Source organism: Leopardus geoffroyi, chromosome A1, assembly GCF_018350155.1.
Source record: "Leopardus geoffroyi isolate Oge1 chromosome A1, O.geoffroyi_Oge1_pat1.0, whole genome shotgun sequence".
NCBI lineage: Eukaryota > Metazoa > Chordata > Mammalia > Carnivora > Felidae > Leopardus > Leopardus geoffroyi.
In genome coordinates, this window is record NC_059326.1 from 66972672 (window position 1) to 66991530 (window position 18859).

The 18859-nt window shown below is 40.9% G+C and overlaps 1 protein-coding gene across 5 annotated transcripts in view; it reads right to left on the reverse strand.

Annotated features, from left to right (window-relative positions):
- Positions 1-1374: 1374 nt before the first annotated feature.
- The window catches only part of ABCC4 (ATP binding cassette subfamily C member 4), a 262716-nt gene continuing 245231 nt past the window's right edge, over positions 1375-18859 (reverse strand). For 3 of the 5 annotated variants that reach the window (XM_045480750.1, XM_045480711.1, XM_045480720.1), the window contains 2 exons: positions 15327-15461; positions 1375-3211 (listed from right to left, as the gene is read on the reverse strand). In XM_045480750.1, the coding sequence (XP_045336706.1) occupies positions 3104-3211; positions 15327-15461 (243 nt within the window). In that variant the 3' untranslated portion in view covers positions 1375-3103. The remainder of the gene's footprint in view (positions 3212-15326; positions 15462-18859) is intronic. The other 2 variants (XM_045480729.1, XM_045480739.1) reach the window with 1 other exon arrangement.

The following is an 18859-nucleotide window of genomic DNA, read 5'->3' on the forward strand; positions in this document are numbered from 1 at the left end:
CAGCGTAAGTAATTTCCCAGATGCAGGTTAGCTACTGGATTTGAATGATATTCTAAAAGAAAAACAAGGCTGAGAATTTTCCTTTTTGAATTGCAAAATGGCACATGCAACAAAAAAGTGCAGAAAATAAATGAAGAACCCAATACTGATCTAACCACCACGTGGCCAAAAAAAAAGAAAAGAAAGAAAGACACCTTAAATACCCTAGAAGCTCCCTTTTTACTTCTCCCAATTACCAACATCTTCTACCTTCCCAAAGCAACTGTTAGGCTTTAAACAGTATAAACTATGTTGGAACTTTGTGTAAATGGAGTTATATTGTTTTGGGGCAGGCTTAAATTTTTGAGGTCCACCTGTGTCACTGATGTAATTTAATTGCTTTAGTTGGTGTGGAGTATTTTATCGCATCAGTTTATTCTCTTTTTGCTGTTGATGGGCATTTGGATTATTTCCACTTTGGGGCTACTAGGAATTATACTTCCAGGAACGTCCTCGAACACATCTCTTGGAGCACACGTGTGTGGATCACAGGGTATGCAGCTTGAGTAAATGCCATCAAAGTGTTTTCCCAAGTTTTTTCAACATACACCTTTTTATACACACTTTTATATGAGAGTTCCCATTGCTCCAGTGGCACCCCATCGGTAGTCTTTTAAATTTTAGCCGTGCTCATGGGTGTTTTGTGCTATGTCACTGTGGTTTTAATTTGCATTTCCCTGGTAACCAATAAGAGTAAGCACTTTTCCAATTATTGGTCACTTGGATATTCTCTTTTGCAAAGTGCCTATTTAAGTCTCTTGTCCATTTCTCTAATTGGGCTTTCTGTGTTTTTCTTAATGAGCTTTAGGAGTACTTGATGTTCTTCAGCACTGGTTTCTCAATCAGAATCATCGTGGGCCTTGTTAAGACACAGATTACTGGTCCACAGCACCACAGTTTCTGATTCAGTAGATCTGGGATGAGACACAAGAATGTGCATTTCTGACAAGTTCCCAGGTGATGCTGATGCTCCTGGTCCAGGGACCACACTTTGAGAACCCGTGTTCTACAGTGTTTTAATGTAGCAGCAATAAATGTTTCCTGTGAGTTCAGTGCAAAGTCACCTTCAAACAACAAAAACCTCAACAATTTAATACTTGTTCCAGCCTAGGGCATAAGCTAATATGGTCCCCCTTCCTGGGTGAGAGTACACCTAGGCTTGCCTCAAGGGCCGCCTGAAACTCACCTGTCTACTTAGAATATGTGCTACGTCCAGTTAGCTGAGAGAACCAGTTGATAATGAAGCTATTTTTTGATCTCTGGAAAACTTGTGGGCTTTCAACAGCAAGAACACTAGTCAGTAATCCCTCCAAGAACAAAACACAGATCTCTGAATGGAGATGAAAACGGTCATTTGTTTCAACTGAATTTTGTTTCATTAAAAAAATTCTATGATGACACTGAAATAGAAATAAAATAGAAACATGTTTGTTTTTTTTTAACTGTCCTTAACCTCTAAAGACCAAATAAGCACATACATATTTGCAGTATCTCCCACTGTTTCAACAAGCCTCATAACTATCACTGTTGCCATTTCAGTGTCATGAAATACTATCCATGACTATTAACTTAGTGGCTTACTGAACTAAACATTAACCATATTATTTCTAAATACAAAGAGTCAAATAGCTACTGCACTCAAATTTTGTGTAGTTTGCCTTGAGTGCTTTTTAAGGCTTGACGCTACAAACCATTTCTTTCTTTCTTTAAAGAGTCTGAAAATCTACAATATGAGAGCATAAATATGAATGTATGCAACTTGAGGGTGGTTACACCTTATTCTTGAGGTCACGAGAGTCCAACTTAAAACCACAACAGTAAAACCTCTAGCAATCTGAACTCACATACCACAGCCACCGTCAAGAAAAACTAAAGACCCATGGTTCAAATAAAGTGCAGCAGGCCTTAGGAAGTACAGTGGTTTGCTGACTCACTCAGCAGAAAGACTTAAACAAAGTGCTATTAGTGGTCAGAGGGAAAAGAACCTGGGCAGGTTCATAAAAGGGAGCCTGCTGGATACAGCCTGAGAATACACTGCACAATTACAGCCACTGTTTGTGATGATTTTCGGTTTTTCTCACCAAGTCAGGAGAGCTCATACACACAGTGGAGATGGGATTTCAATAAACGCTAAGCCAAAAGGCTTATAGTCAATAGTCCGTCCGTTGTTAGTAAACCAGAAATCCAAATGAGACTCCTATGCTGTAGTCCAGAATTACAGCTTGTGGTTTGGTCTTTTTTGAAACTATCTCCATAATGACGGCAGTTACCATGTCAGAGTCCTGCAAATCTAGAAGATGATCAATGATCACATTTGTGTCCTTCATTATCAAATCACCTACATGGCCATGGTTCCAATTCTGAGGAAGCATTATTTTCTCTTCCTTGCCTTTCAGAACATATAATTAAATACTGCCCTTCTGTATTTTAAGCATGTATCTTCTTTTTTAGAGGGGGGTAGACTCTACTATAATGTCACTTAAGATAAAGTTTATTTTTGGTTTTTCCTATTAGATTTAGCTGTACTATTTCAACCAGAGGCCTTTAGGGAGAAGTAATGGATCCTAGTTACATTAAAAAAAAAAAAAAAAAAAAAAGTGGCGAGACAAAATGGCAACTTCACACAGTCTTCAAGTAAATAGAATCCCTGATTTAACTGGAAAGTTATATAGAATTTGGGCCAGTAAAAAAAAAAAAAGAAAGAAAAAAGAAAAAAAAAAAGAAGGAAAGAAAAAAGTCTGTGACAACTTTGTCTTATGCCTTACAAAATGAGCTTTGGCTCTGAAGTCTCTTAAGGCAACCAAACCTGGTAGACAGCTTTTACTGGTGTCCTGCACCTGTGATTTGGATAAGAAAAAAAAAAATACTATAGCATATAAATAAAAAAATAGTAAATCATCCTGCTAGAGTTTGAAATCGTTGGGTGAAGCTGGAGGGGCACTCCAAATAAACACCTTGCACGTGTAAATATTTTTTGCTAGTGTAAAAAAAGTACAAGAGAACTGACCCAGTACAAAAACTATTAGAAAAATGCCTCTGGAATAGACTTGATGCCGTGGTGCAATCACAGTGCTGTTTCAAAAATCGTAAAGGCTGAGGGCTGTCCGTTGGAAGCGTTCAGAGCCACATGGCCATTGTGAGTAAGATCTGGATAGTTCCTTCTGAAGTACACCTGTAAAAAAAGAAGAACAACAAAAAAGGTATAAAAAGAACACGTTTAGAGGTTTTCAAGCCCTCCTCCCCAGGTCGATGCATTTCCATGTCTATTTCTTCACGTGAAGTGAATCACATCACGACTGGAGTAAAGTTTAAAAAAATAGGGGACGGGTTGCCTGGGTGACTCAGTCGATTGAGCATCCTTCTCTTGGTGTCGGCTCGGGTCACGATCTCACGGTTCCTGCGTTCAAGCCCCGTGTCAGGCTCTGTCAGGCTGACAGTATGGAGCCTGCTTGGGACTCTCTCTCTCCTTCTCTCTCTGCCCCTCCCTGCTTGTGTGCATGCTCTCTCTCTCAAAATAAATAGACTTAAAAAAATAATGAAAATAAAAACAATACCATAAAAAAACAAACAAACCCACAACAATGATATATTCCTTCTGTGAAGAAAGCAGCCCTATTAATGCCCTCGGCAGGGCGGGGGCTTAATGTCAAACAACCTGTAGATCCACTTTGGTTCTGATCGTTCTGATTCGTAGATATGTTTTATCACTACATTAAATTGATAAAGCAAAATCATTTTACTGACTCAAAACCTGGAGATAAATTAAAAATAGGGTGACAAAGAGGCTGGGGAATATAGCGTCTGCACGAGGGTTTCTCATTTTCACACATAAAATGAGCACAATAGATTTGGATGTTAATATCAGGTTGTAATCCCTATATTTTATAAACTCTGATTGACAAGCATTGAAATGCTGGCGTATATGTATGAAATATCCCCGCGTTTAATTTGTGCGGCAGAGCAGTTATAGGGCCTATAGAAATGTGATCTGTGGATAGTGGGCCACAATAATGAAAAGAGAAGCAAAAGCTTTAACAATGACTCAACCAAGCATCTTCTCTAAAATGTAAGATGATACCAAATAATAGGACAGTTCTTTGCCAGGCCTTTGAGTTCTTGAATTCTACCAATTTCTAGCTGAACTAGAAGAGATACAGGTTTTCTGATAAATGTATAATCAGAACATAAAGGGAATGAAATGCTGTCAAGTTTCTCTGTTCCACAATCATCGGTTTTTAGTAGCTGTATCATATCTCGGTTCCTTGACAGATGCGCGTAACAAAATGAAATAATGTCAAGACTTGTGAGCTCTTATCTCAAAATGTGTTTGGGTGAAAAAGGACTTCAAATGTAATTTTTTTTTTTCCCAAAGAAGAATGTGAAAAGTTTTGTTTGAGTCTTTAAAACAGAAAATGTACCATCTATCTGAGGCTGACACGTGTCATGAGCTGGGTCTCTTAAGTCACACGATTCCGGATCTATTTTACAACACCTGGCTCCAAATATATGTGTGGATGCTATCAACAAAGTTATCACGGGAGAGAAGGGGCTTCACATACAAAAAGGAAAATTGCTGGGACATCTACCTTCAGATTAAGTGTACTTTCTTTTTCTCTTATTGCTTACAGACTTGCTACTCCAAAACTAACATTACATATGAAATATTGTATATTAAAATGTCACTGAAGGAGTAAAATGAGGCCTTCTCCAAGAATGTTTGGACTTCACTGGGTGAAATCTGAAGTTATTTCCATTATAACACAAGTATTTAAAAAAATACCTTTGGGGGGTGTTAATTAAAAAAAATTTTTTTTAATTTAAAGCTATCCATATTTTGTACAGTTCTAGATTTATGCACTCCCAAAAAAGAGGTATCTTGTTGAAACTAAAAACAACCAGAAGAATAAAAGTACCTTTTCATTTTCTACTGTTTGGTAGTCCTCTCCAAAAAAGCCAATTCCTTTCTCTATCACCCTCTGAATGTAATTTTTTATAGGAAAGTCATTATTGGCAACGCTTCACTGAAATGGTCTTATCTTTGTGGTCTGAGACACCTGAAACTAAACCCTGAAAGCGAGCTTCCTGTGTATAAAATCCTTGATTTGACCCTTCTTCTCCTCATGTGTTGACACGGCCAGGAATACACTGCAGCTAACAGCACACGCGAGAGAGGAGCCCTCCTCTTCCCGGGTTACGAAGGGTGCGGGTTATGAAGGCAGTTGGGTGACGGGTCCCTGTGCCGTAGGCTCAGCCTAGGATGGGAAGGTCCATCTCCATCCGCTCTTCCTGGGACTCACTGTTGACCCTGGAGAAATCACTCAAGCCCTCTCCATACCGGCGGCCTCACCTGTCAGGTGAGACAGTGACTCACCTCATAGGAACTAATTACTGGCTACAAACTGCAGACTGAAGTGAAGTGGTAGGTGTGATTACGAAGCCGCTCTGAGAAGTGGCCCCTCGGTCCACAGAAGGTAGCAGCATCACCCGCTTAAATGATGAAAACAAAACAGCTGGGAGGCCCTTTGTGGCTGTTTTGGTTTTATCTTTACAGAACCCCTGAGTTGGAGCCGAGACACCTTTAATTCGGTGAATATGGTCACCGGGGAGGCAGAAAGACAGTTAACAGACTACGAAAGGGGGCACTTGGGTGGTTCAGTCGGTTAAGTGGCTCTTGATTTCGGCTCAGGTGGTGATCTCATGGTCTGTGGGTTGGAGCCCCACACTGGGCTGACAGTGACACACTGACACACGCTGACAGTGTGGAGCCTGATTGGGATTCTCTCTCTCTCTCTCTCTCTCTCTCTCTCTCTCTCTCTCTCTCTGCCTCCCTCCTACTCAAAAGAAATAAACTTAAAAAAAAAAAGCCTATGAAAGTTGATATTCACTAACTGTTGACTTTGAGTAGGCACTTGGGCTCTTGGGTGTCAATTCCTCCATTTGTTTTTTTTTTTTTTTTTTTTCAACGTTTATTTATTTTTTGGGGGACAGAGAGAGAGAGAGCATGAACGGGGGAGGGGCAGAGAGAGAGGGAGACACGGAATCGGAAACAGGCTCCAGACTCTGAGCCATCAGCCCAGAGCCTGACGCGGGGCTCGAACTCACGGACTGCGAGATCGTGACCTGGCTGAAGTCGGACGCTCAACCGACTGCGCCACCCAGGCGCCCCTCCTCCATTTGTTAAAAGGGGCAATAATGCCAGCTTAACACAGTTGTGAAGGTTAAAAGGAACAATACCATATAAGTTAAAGATCAGAGCAAGCAGACCGTATGCCCAGTGAGTACTGGGCTTCTTGTCCCTCTTCCCCTCTTTCTCTTGGGTCTGGTTCATTAGAGTTGCTCTAACGGAGGCTCAAACTAGGTGTAGTAATGGACGCTGGCTTGTCAATAAAGCAACCATCACGGAATTAGATCTTACTAAAAGCAACAGAGCAATAAAAGCTGCCCATGCATGAGTGAAGGCCAGCAAGTGACCTTTCATTTACATTGGTTCAATATGGTGATTTCTGGCTCCAGACTCTTGCCAGTTCACTCTCACTAAACTGTACGGCCCTAGCTCAATTCTGGTAACTCTCAAACTCATCTTTACGGCAGGCCTAACTCTGGTTAGGTACACGCTGGCAGGTCTGTTGTTCAGGTTAAAGAGAGTTAGAGAAGACCTCTGCTTTTAAGATAACAGAAATGGATTTTTCCCTCCCCTTAATCGTCTCAGAAATCACCCTAAACAGCAAGGATACCGCGAGATAAAAAAGAAGCCCATCTTTAATGAAATCAGGACTCATCTGAAATCCCAAATGGCAAGATATCCAGATGGGCTGCCATATGCAACTGGATCCAGTGGGGCTGTGGTAAGACAGAGAGGAAGTAGCTAGCAGAGATCTCAGCAATCATAGGAGAGCACAGGTGTCCAACTAACTGGCAAATTCTAAGGTGAGTCAACGAGGAATGTACAGAATTCCCAGAATCCCCATCTTTGCCTGAAGCATATACACTGATGAGGCCCTAGGAGAAGGGAGATACTGACATGCAAGTAACTGCCCATTTCTGCAGGCTAGGGAGGAGGACAGGCTAAATGAACACGCATCTTCAATTTCTCTCTCTTGCTTATACACACACACACACACACACACTCTCTCTCTCTCTCTCTCTCTCTCTCTCTCTCTCTCTCCCCCTGTCATAAGGAACTTCTACGTTAAGCAGACAGAATTCCCTTTAGCCTGAAATAATGCCCTAGCCACCATCATCCTATAAAAATATAGTCTAGGAAAAACTCACTTAATTCAAAGATGAGTGGTAGGAACAACAACAACAACAACAACAACCAACATTATAGTAGTAGTACAGGATCTGTAAAATACACAGTAAGGAAAAGGAACAAGATAAGCACATGTCAAATAAATACTCACTGAACAAATGGAAACTGTGAAAAAATATGATGTAATACACTCAAAGAAAATACAGAACAATCAACCTGTGGATAACAGAAATCTGAATGTTTGGAAATGTGGCACAGCAACATGAGACGATGAAGCAGGAGCTGACTGGGGCCACGAGTGGAATGGAGGAGAACAGGGAAGCATCACAGAAAGGGCAGCTGTGTGAACGCAGCACAAAGTAGTTCAGCAACCACTGGAGAAACAGGATGAGATGCAGGGGACAGAATTGAGAAAGCAAGCATAATTAGAAGTTAATAAAGAATTAAAGGGGTGCCTGGGTAGCTCTGTCGGTTAAGCGTCTAGACTTCAGCTCAGATCATGATCTCACAGTTCACGAGTTTGAGCCCCACGTTGGGCTCTGGCAGCTCGGAGCCTGGACCCTGCTTCGGATTCTGTGTCTCCCTCTCTCTCTGCCCCTCCCCAGCTCGTGCTCTGTCTCTGTCTCTCTCTCTCTCAAAAATAAATAAAATCATTAAAAAAATAAAATAATTAAAAAGGATCAAGGAGAAAATAGCTTTATAACATAAAGAACAAACAACATATACATGATAGATATATGTAAAGAGGAGACTCCAATCAAAGAAAGAGAACTTCAAAGCTACAATTCCAGTAACTTCCAGAAATAAAAGACGTGAAGCTAGGGAACAAAAGGGTACATCATACCCTAGGAAAAACTAACGGCCTTCAAAACTGAGAAAGAGTCCTTTGGGCTTCAGGAAAGAAGATCAAGTTAAGTCTAACTTGACCGCTCCATATGAATAAACAATGAGAGAACCCTTAGAGCAAAGTTTATAACATACTAAGTGAAAGAAAGTGGGACCCAAGAATTTTATAGCCAAAGCATTTAAATTAGAGGTGCAGCAAATTTTATACACACACACACACACACACACACACACACACACACACACACACAGTTAAGTCAGGGGGATTCTAACTCCAACGAACCCTCCTTTAAGATGGTACAGAGCACTGTTTTCCAACCTTTTGTTTTGACTGTCACCCACAGTAGTAAGTACATTTTTTTTAACGTTTGAGAGCGAGCACATGCACAAGTGAGCACGTGTGTGCACATGAACAGGAGAAGGACAGAGAGGAGACAGAGAGAATCCCAAGTAGAGCCCAACACAAGGCCTGATCTCACAAACCATGAGATCAGGAGTAAGTACATTTCATATTACATTGAGACTCAGCACAGACCCAAGAAATATTTACTATTACTATGACAGTTACACTGTTCTTTTCTTTCCATTCCATTCTTTTCTATCTCATTTTTTTAGTTTTATTTTTTTTATTTTAGAGAGTATGAAAGGGGGAGAGGGGGAGAGGGACAGAGAGAGAAAGAGGGATCTTAAGCAGGCTCCACACTCAGTTCAGCATGGAACCCAATGCTGGCCTCAATCTCACGGCCCCACATTGGGCTCTGTGCTGACAGCTCAGAGCCTGGAGCCTGTTTCAGATTCTGTGTCTCCTTCTCTCTCTGACCCTCCCCCATTCATGCTCTGTCTCTCTCTGTCTCAAAAATAAATAAACGTTAAAAAAAAATTAAAAAAAAAAATAAAACAAGTAAGCAAGTAAAATAATAAAGGTTTAAGTATTTTTAAAGATTTGACAGTAAACAGTATAAGGAAAACTAAACAACAAAAATCTGGTGGGAGCACAGGGAGAGAGGGAAGAGATGTTGTCATTGTTCATAATGGGGAATCAATAATAATAAAGTGTTCCCAGGAGAAATGAAAGGTACACACATAAAACAATGAGCAAAGAAAAATAAATAGAGGCACCTGGCTGGCTTAGTCAGTAGAGATTGAGACTCTTGATCTTGGGGTTGTGTTCCAGCCTCATGTTGGGTAGAGATCAATTAATTTTTTTTAATCTTAAAAAAAATACATACTAATTAAAAGGTTAAAAAAAAGGAACACTAAAAGCTGAAAACATAATAGAAGTGTGGTGATTCTCAATAAATGTAAATGGACTAAACTCATCTGTTAAAAAAAGGAGGACTAAGATTAAATCTCAGAGCTAACTGATCTATATGCCATTTACAGGAAATATTTCTGTAATCTGATACTAAAAGACTAAGATATACCAGGTGAATGAAAACAAAGGGAAAAGCAGGAGACTCAACTGAAATTTTGAACCAGCTTGCCTGCATTCAGGGCCAGGTGCATTAAATGAAGCCAAGAAAGAAAAGCACTTTAAAATAGAAGAAAATATAATTCACAGTGAAGACCCAAGTCAAGAATATCTGTGGACTAAAAAATGAGAACATAAAAATTAAAAACCAAAACGACAAGCAAAGCAAAAATGACAAGAACTATAAAGTGAAAGGTTGTAATAATATAAAACTAACATAATGTGTCACATCAAATGGACCAAAATAAGGAGAAGATCTAAATAATTACTAAAGTAAACAGCATAGACAACTCTATGATCACAAGGCAATGCAAATCAACACTGATGAGTAAACTAGAAAACATAAAAAAAAAAAAAAAAACCAAACCCCCACCACCAGGAAGTTTTAAAGGCCCCTTTCTCAATTTTTGAGCCAAAGAGAAAATTGAAAATAAAATTTTAGGGGCGCCTGAGTGGTCAGTCGGTTAAGTGTCCAACTTCGACTCAGGTCATGATCTCACAGTTCATGGGTTCAAGCCCCACATCGGGCTCTGTGCTGACAGCTCAGAGCCTGAAGCCTGCTTTGGATTCTGTGTCTCCCTCTCTTCTCTCTCTCTCTCTCTCTGCTCCTCCCCCACTCATGCTCTGTCTCTCTCTAAAAAATTAAAAAAAAAAAAAAAAAAAAGAAAACAAAACTTTAGATTTGTATTTGAAAACTTAACTATGACAAAAGCACTGCATACCAGAACCCAGTAGCGTATAGCATAGCATATAGCTAGAACAGTCTTCCGAGAAAAGTTGACTGCCTTAAAATATTTATATTAATGAACAAGAACGAATGAAAACAAATGCATTCAAGAAACCACAATAAAATAAACCAAAGACGTATTAACACATATAAAAAAGCAGAAAGTGATAAACTGGAACACAGAGTACAAGAATCAGTAAGTAAATCTACCAGCTCATTCTTTGGGAAAAGAAAACTAAACTGTAACAACTTAATTAGAAGGAAAAAATGGGGAGAAGAGAGTGGAGAAAGCATAAATACTATGTAGCCATTAAAAAGAATGACATAACCAGGGGCGCCTGGGTGTGGCTCAGTCAGTTAAGCTTCTGACTCTTGATTTTGGCTCAGGTCATGATCTCACGGTTTGTGAGTTCAAGCCCCACATCAGGGCCTCCGTGGGATTCTCTCTCTCTTTCTCAAAACAAATCAACTTAAAAAAAAAAAAGATAATTATACACATTGATATAATATGAGATACATTAACTGAAAGAAGTAAGAAACAGCTGTCACTTGTGCTCACAAAACAGAAAGTATATATGCACAAGTCTGTGTTGACAAATGGGCTATATCGACAGAAGGGTCAACACAGGTGTCAGGGCTCTGTCCTGAAGAGTGGGTGGATGACTTACCTTTTATTTATAAGCTAAAACAATCATTTTAAAAAACTGTGAAGTTTTTGAGTTTTATAGCATTAGTTTATATCATCTGTTAAAAAAAAACTTATTACTAAAAACAAATTTAGAGTCTCTAAAGCTTACCTAGAAGAACTTTGGGTACTTCATTTGTTATTTTAGGGAGGTAATGGTTCAATCCACAGCCTTTAAAAAACCAATCCCCCTTTCGTTGTTGAGAGGGAAAACTCTTGTATTTGTAAAAGGCTCTGCATTCTTCAAAGCAGGTAAGCATACAGTGTCTCATCTGATCCTTGTAGCCAGGCCTTGCTGTAACCCCAGCACAAGTGAGGAACAGGCAGCTCAGAGACCTCAGGAGACATACGGGGCCACGGAGCTGCTAAGCGTTTCTACCAATTCAAACTGGTCCAGGCTCCTAGAACATAGGATTATCAGGATTTCCTAACTTTGAGGTTACAGCTGGTGATTTCACCAATAGATAAAATGGCACCTGTTATATACTGGGAAGAAAGGAACTCCAAAAAACCTCAATTAGGTCTGCTTCATCATGGAGGAGAATGAAATGACAAGATTCACTTCGGTTATGGGCTGAACTGTGTCCCCTCGAGATTTGTATGTTGAAGTCCTAAGCCCTCAGTGTCTCAGGATGTGATTGTATGTGGAGATAGGGTCAGTTAAGTTAAAATGAGGTCACAGAGGTGGGTCCTAATCTAATCTGACTGGTGCCTTGTATGGGGAGTTTAGCACTCAGGCACACACAGAGGGCAGACCACACTAAGACAAAGAAGATGGTCATCGACAAGCCAAGGAGCGATATTTCAGAGGAAACCAACCCTGTCGATACCTTGATTTCAAAACTCCAGCTTCCAGAACCGTGAGGAACAAATTGCTGTGGTTTTAAGACACCTATTCTGTATACTTTGATGGGGTAGCCCCTAGAAGACTAACGCACCTCCCCGCTTTATGTACCTAAAAAGTTCTTTCTCTACTATTCCACAGATCATCTCTGAGGGTCAATGAGAGTAATTACGCTTGCCTATACCAACATTTGAAGAGAAACAACTATGTGGTCAAGACAACGTTGACGTGAAGTACCTTTTCTAGATGTTGCATTTTCTTTTCAAAGAAATGGATTCCAACCTGTCAGGAGCCGAAAGCTTGTTAACTTACACCCATCTTCCTACTGTCATCATTCTCAATGATGCTTTGATATTTGATGGCTGCACATTTAAAAAGTTGACAATCTGACAGCCTGCTCTAAGACGTCCAAGCATGTGCAGAAGTAATGTCAAGAAGATACTCAACTGGGATACGTATTTCCTTACATCTTTCCAGAGAGGTGACCTGAGCCTCTGAGATCCCAGAGGGATGTGCTGCCATTATGTAAACCTAGCCCCACGTTGGATTCCACATGAGAAAAGGAGCAGGGTTTTGAAATTGGACATGTGGACCACAGCAACTCTCAGCTTCACCCAGCAATTAGCCCTCTGCTCTCCACTGACCAGCTCTGTGACCTTAGGTGAGTCCTCAATCCAGTCTCCTTGTCCATGAAGTGGGATAAGAAAGAACCACCAGGAGGATTAAGTGAACTCACACATGTGAGAACCACATAAGATAAATGATACAGAGCTATACGAATGTAGCACCGTTAACATTGCTATGTTAGGTGCAAGATTACAGGACCAGGAATCCCAAGGTTTCTAATTGCAACCTCTGAGCATTTCTGTACCTATGTCACACTTGGTTAAAACATTTCTTAAAAGAGCAGATGTCTAATTCTGTGTCTGCTGCAAATGAGAGCTAACGTAAGTTATCTATATATAGGACCACCTTACTTCTAAGGGGCCTTAGCTTCCTATTTGTAAAAAGAGGGTGTTGAACTATACCATCTTCTCTTATCTGGACCCATCTGTGATTTATTTGTCATTACTCAACGCCTTGATGATACACAACGATAACAGATTTTTAAAACGGAGGCTTTGACACGTAGGTGGGGACACATCTGTTTGATGTGAAATGCCTGAGGTCAGAGAACAAAGGGGTTTTTAAGATTCCTGGCTGTTTTACGAGCAGATTATACAGGGGATCCCCAATGACTGACTGCCTGGGTCTTCCGAGGGAAGAAGCATCGACTGGGAGACATCCAGTTGGTGAAAGTTTCTGCATTTCAGCCCTGAAAGCAGTACACTGGCTTCTCTACATTCACGTACGATGGAAGTACTTACGAAAAGTTCAGAATTCAGATTTCCTCATCCCTGACCCTGGGTGTAAACTCTGATTCTGCCAATATCCAGCCAGCTGTGTGGCTCTGAGCAATTTCCTTCCCCTCTCAAAGTCTCAGCCTTTTTTTTTTTTTAATGTTTATTTTTGAGAGACAGTGCAAGTGGGGAGGGGCAGAGAGACAAGGAGACACAGAATCCAAAGCAGGCTCCAGGCTGTCAGCACAGAGCCCAATGTGAGGCTCGAACCCACAAACTGTGGGATCATGACCTGAGCTGAAGTCGGATGCTTAACCGACTGAGCCACGCAGGCGCCCTTGGTGCTCTTACACCGGCACCAAGACAAGAGAACCTACATCACACACGGTGCACGATGAGTGTCAGAGCCTCATCCCGCACCTCCAAATTGCTCAGCACATAAACGGAGCATCTCTGCTCTTCTCAGCTCTTGGGTTTATTATACTGGGGATATCTAAGAAATACATCTGACACGTTTGTTAGTCCCCAGCACGATACCGCGGGCACACATACACATTTACTGAACGGTTTTTGAGGACGAAGCAGCATTTGAAGAAATGTTCTACGAACGGTGGCAGTTATAGCTCTTTATTTCTGAGTTGGAGGGATGAGACGAAACAGTGACAGAAGAGAACTTAAGCTGTGTTTTGGATAAATTTCTCACACACAAGGGCTGTTAGATACTGGGACAGATTTTCTCCTGTTGTCTTTAATAGATACTTAAGATATTACACAAGTAATTTTCTCTTGCATTGAAAATCTGGGAAATGCAGAAAAGGATGAACAGAAAAATGCACCTATGATTATAATGCCCAGGGAGAAATAGTTCTGATGGGGAGCTTCAAGACTACTGATCCCATGCCATCCCAACCACACACCTCAAGGGGCAAGAACACCTGACTTCCCTTTCTTCCTTCCATCAAGCCAACTCCCACCTTGTATCAGAAAGAGTTACAGGTGGCTGCAGGACATTGGCTAAGTCCCTTAAGCCAGGCTGCAGTTTTCACATCACACGTGTAGAATGAGAAATACATTACTTATTGGAAAGATGCCAGATAATCTGAATTTTTTAACTTATTTTCTTAATATATGAAATTTATTGTCAAATTGGTTTCCACACAACACCCAATGCTCATCCCAAAAGATGCCCTCTTCAATACCCATCACCCATCCTCCCCTCCCTCCCACCCCCGACTCTGAATGTTATTCACTGAACATCAGCACCACGTATAGTGCTTAGTACCTGCACACACATCATCTCTGTGAAAATGCTTTGTACATCTCCAAGCACCACTCAGACTATAGCGTTAAGGTGGCAGAGATTCTTTTTTTTTTTTTTTTTTAATTTTAATGTTTATTTATTTTTGGGAGAGCGAGCGAGCAGGAGCCTGGCACCCCAAGGTAACATAGATTCTTGATCATCCCAATGACCGTTTCATCATCTAGAAGGCAGAGGAAGCACAAGGGGGTAACTAGGCCTTCTTCTAAACCACCACGAATTAGGGAGAAACCTGGGCAAGAAGTGTATCATGTGGTTTTCTTTGCAAATTATAAAACAGAAAAGCAACCTACACATTTCCCTGCTAGAGATTTCTAGACCCAATGGACAACATCCCACATTCTTTTTTTCTCAAACTCTCAAAATTTCCTGGATGTGCCTTGACCGTATCTGCAACTCAAATGTGAGCGCCGATTAGAATGAAATGTAACGGGTCTGCAAAATGTGGAAGTTCTGTGCCACATGAGAATCTGAAAGCATGGAGTTCAATATGTGACATCTCTCTAGAATCGGATCTCTCGCTCCTCTTGGGCACAGGTGCTTGCGCCCCGCAGCGCCCCCACGTGCCTGCGCACGCGAGCATGCGCACCTGGGGCACCCCCACTCCCCCACCGATTCTGCCCTTTCTCAGCAGACCTGACTTCAACCTGGGACGTGTTGTTAAGACCCAGTCGTGAAGCGTTGTCTCCGAAGGCTTATAATTGAGAAGGGCACAGGGTGCTTGTTAGAGCACCCCTCGTGCCAGATTGCAAGGAGTGAAGGGCTGAGATGAGCTTTAATTACCGCTCCTCACGGCCCGCTTACCTGTTTTGCTGTTTCGATGAGGGCAGCGGCTTCTGCCTGGCCCAGCTGCTGCACCATCTTGTAAAACAGGCTCTCTTCATTCTGCAGCAAAACATACGGTTCATCATATTCTTTCAGTCTTCCTGAATCCAAAACCTGTTAATCAGCAGAAAGAAACCCATTAGCACACAATGTTTTGCAGTAACATATTATAAGCCAGACAATATTTCGGAAAGGGGCCGGAGAAGGAGAATAGAGAGAATCCATTTGGGTGGTAGGCCTGCCTGGTGTTTAAACGGTTTGATTACCCTGTTTTACTAGGCAGACAAAGGCCTAGCCCGACCTTTTATTATTATAATGTTATAGGAAAGGAAGAAAATGAAAGTTTTAGACTATGATTATGGGCACTCAGCAGTCCTGTGGCGTTTTATATTCTGCCAAAGGCTTTTGGGGTTGTTATTAGTGCTTTTAGCTCTCAGACTCTGAGCTTTGAGGGTTATTTATACATACATTCAGAGTTGGGAAATTTCTTGATTTAGGAAAATCAAACTCAATTTATGAAAAAGTAGGGTGATGTCATCCAGGCCAGATGGCAGTGACCTGAGAGCAAATTAGCTGCTAAACTGGTCTGACAGAATCTGAGCAATATCTGGAAAAGGAGTAAATGCTTCTGGAATTTCTTTAGGGTCCTGGAATATGTCAGCTGGTAAGAGGGGACAAAATACCCGTCAGCGAGATTAAGGTGCGCCCTGAAGTTGGCTTTGGTGGGAGCTTATTATTCTGGGAGTGAAAGGCTGGCTAAAAGAGCTGCTCCCTAAGCAGCTTTAGCATAATTGCTCTGCACAGAAGAAATCTCTAGAAATCCAATTTTCTCTCTGGATAAGACTAAAGAAGTAATTAAGAAATTGAGCTCCAAATTCCAGCGATCATGGCCTGCACAGCACACGGGGGCAGCCCAATCTCAATTGTAGAGGATCTGAGTATCTGTTTGCACAAGTATCTTTCCTGCTTCCTTTTCTCTCTTTCTTCGGCTGCCTGCCTTTCAAGCCATTTTACTGCTCATTAATATGTCCACTAATTGGAAATTGAAAGGGAGAGGAAGGGGCTCTTAACTCTGCATTTCTACTTATTAGTAGCTCTGGTTAATGGTTTGGGAGGGAAGAAAAGAGTCTGAAACCAGTTGGCCCAGATGATGTACCTAGGAAAACAGTTCTGATGTTAAGTGGTACTTAGTTCTTCATTTAGGCCGTATTTAGAGTAAATTTATCTTAAGGGAATATGCTGGAACTCTTAAGAGGGACACAGGCTGTTTGTCCACATCTAGGTATTGCAGTTAATTCTGTCCCGTGGTATTTAATCGGAAACATTTATTAAGTCTCATAACGGGCATTTTCCTGTTAATCTTTTGTTTACTACTGTGAATCACTGCTAAGGGCAGCTTTCTCAAAAGAGTTCAAGAATAATTGAATCTGTCACATCCACATAATAATTAAAACGTCCTATAATCTGGCATCCAATTTAGATGCCCCAAATGTGTAATTTTACTTAAGCATAGCATTACAAAGCATAGCCACTCCTCCTGATGTTGAAGAAGAAGAAAAAAACCAATTTTAAAATACAGGTTTCTCTCATGCTGAAGACTAAGTAAATAAGTGAATCAAATTACTTCATACAATGAAGAACCTGATATTCTGCAAAAGCAACAACTTTTAAAAATCACCAGAGCTGGTGGAAAAGGAGTTCTCCAACTATCAAGACTGTATGTAATTTTTAATGGAATGAAACTATTTACTGATATTTCGTCCTTGTCCAACTTCTTACTTTATTCAAATTTGAATGAACAGCACATTTTTCCATTTTCTCTCCTACCATCTGAAAACACACAAATGCCACTAGATGAACAGTTCTCAGAACTGACCAGTGTCTGAAAAGGCAGAGCCAGAAAAAAATTAATGCTCCTAAAAAGCAATAGAGTTAACAATATAAATGACCAAAAAATTTATTTTGGTCAAAATACTTTGATTTGAGCCTTATGAGTATTAAATATAAATGCAATTTAACAAAGAATGACTACCTTAAGATAATATTTTAGAAAGTCACCTCATAACTAAAATAGTGGTCTTTTGATTTTGGAAAAGAAGAAAATAGCTGTGGATTGAACACTCATTGTACTACATGCTTTGTAGACATTGCTGTTAATTCTCAAGGTATACAGGGTACATAATGTCCTTCCTCCCTTCCTTCCTCCCTCCCTCCCTCCCTTCCACCCACCACCTATTTGTCATTTTTTCCTTCTTAACCTCCATTCTCCCATCCATCCATCCAGGAAATACTGACACCTAATATCAAAGCACTGTTTTAAGAATAGGAGATTCAAAGATGAGCAAGATACACTCTGTCCAGAAATTCACAGCCAGAGATGAAGACTGAGGGTGCAGAAGTGTTAAGTAACTTAGCTGAGGCTACGGAATCAGTAGATGGCGGAAGTGGGATTCAAACACAGGTCCGAACCCCTATTCTTTCCATGTGCGTTCCCAGAGAAAGACATTTAGGTTATTTATTATCAGATACAATATAAGGGAGATGAGAATTTTAACTTCAATTTTCTTTTTTTCCCCTAATGTTTGAGACAGAGAGAGAGAGAGAGAGAGAGAGCGCGCGCGAATGTGGGAGGGGTGGATAGACAGACACAGAATCCGAAGCAGGCTCCAGGCTCTGAGCTGTCGGCACAGACCCCCAATGTGGGGCTTGAACTCACGAGCTGTGAGATCATGACCAGAGCTGAAATCGGATGCTTAACCGACTGAGCCACCCAGGCGCCCCTAACTTCAATTTTCTAAGATACCTTTCTATATGTATGATACCTTACATTAACTTTGTATAACTTAAGAAAATATGCCTATAAATGTAAACATTCCCCACTGCATTTTTATTATACTTGGGGCTTGCATTATTTACTGTGTGCCTGGTAGACACTCACAGAAAAAGAAAACCAATTTTATTAAACTTTCAGGATTAATAAAGAACAAGTAATATGTGGCAAAAACATATTTGAGGAAAATAAGTAAACTTTCATTAATTCCTGAATTTGTTCAGCAAACATTTATCGCATACTTAAGTGCATTCGTGTCATCATGACAGATGCTGGGGAAGAGGCAAAAGAGAGTTAAGCCACAGCTCCTGACATTCGGGAGCCTGTACTAAGAGAGAGAAGAAAGACTGCAAGTGTCTATACTGCAAGAAGAAAAAAAAAAGCACTGGCAGAAACAAGAGTGTGGAGCCGCCAGGACTCAGGCCAGGCGCTACAGAGCCCCTCGGGGCGCAGACTGAGAAAAAGTCCTGGAACAGAACTGTACACATTTTGCCTTTACATTTACTGGTTTGAGCAAAGATTCCAGGTCTTTTATGATAACTGCACACAAAGCAACTCCAATTTTTAAAAAATGTTTATTTAGTTTGAGAGAGCGAGCAAGCACACACATGCTCACACACAAGCAGGGGAGGGGCAGGGAGAGAAGGAGACAGAGAATTCCAAGCTGGCTCCACACTGTCAG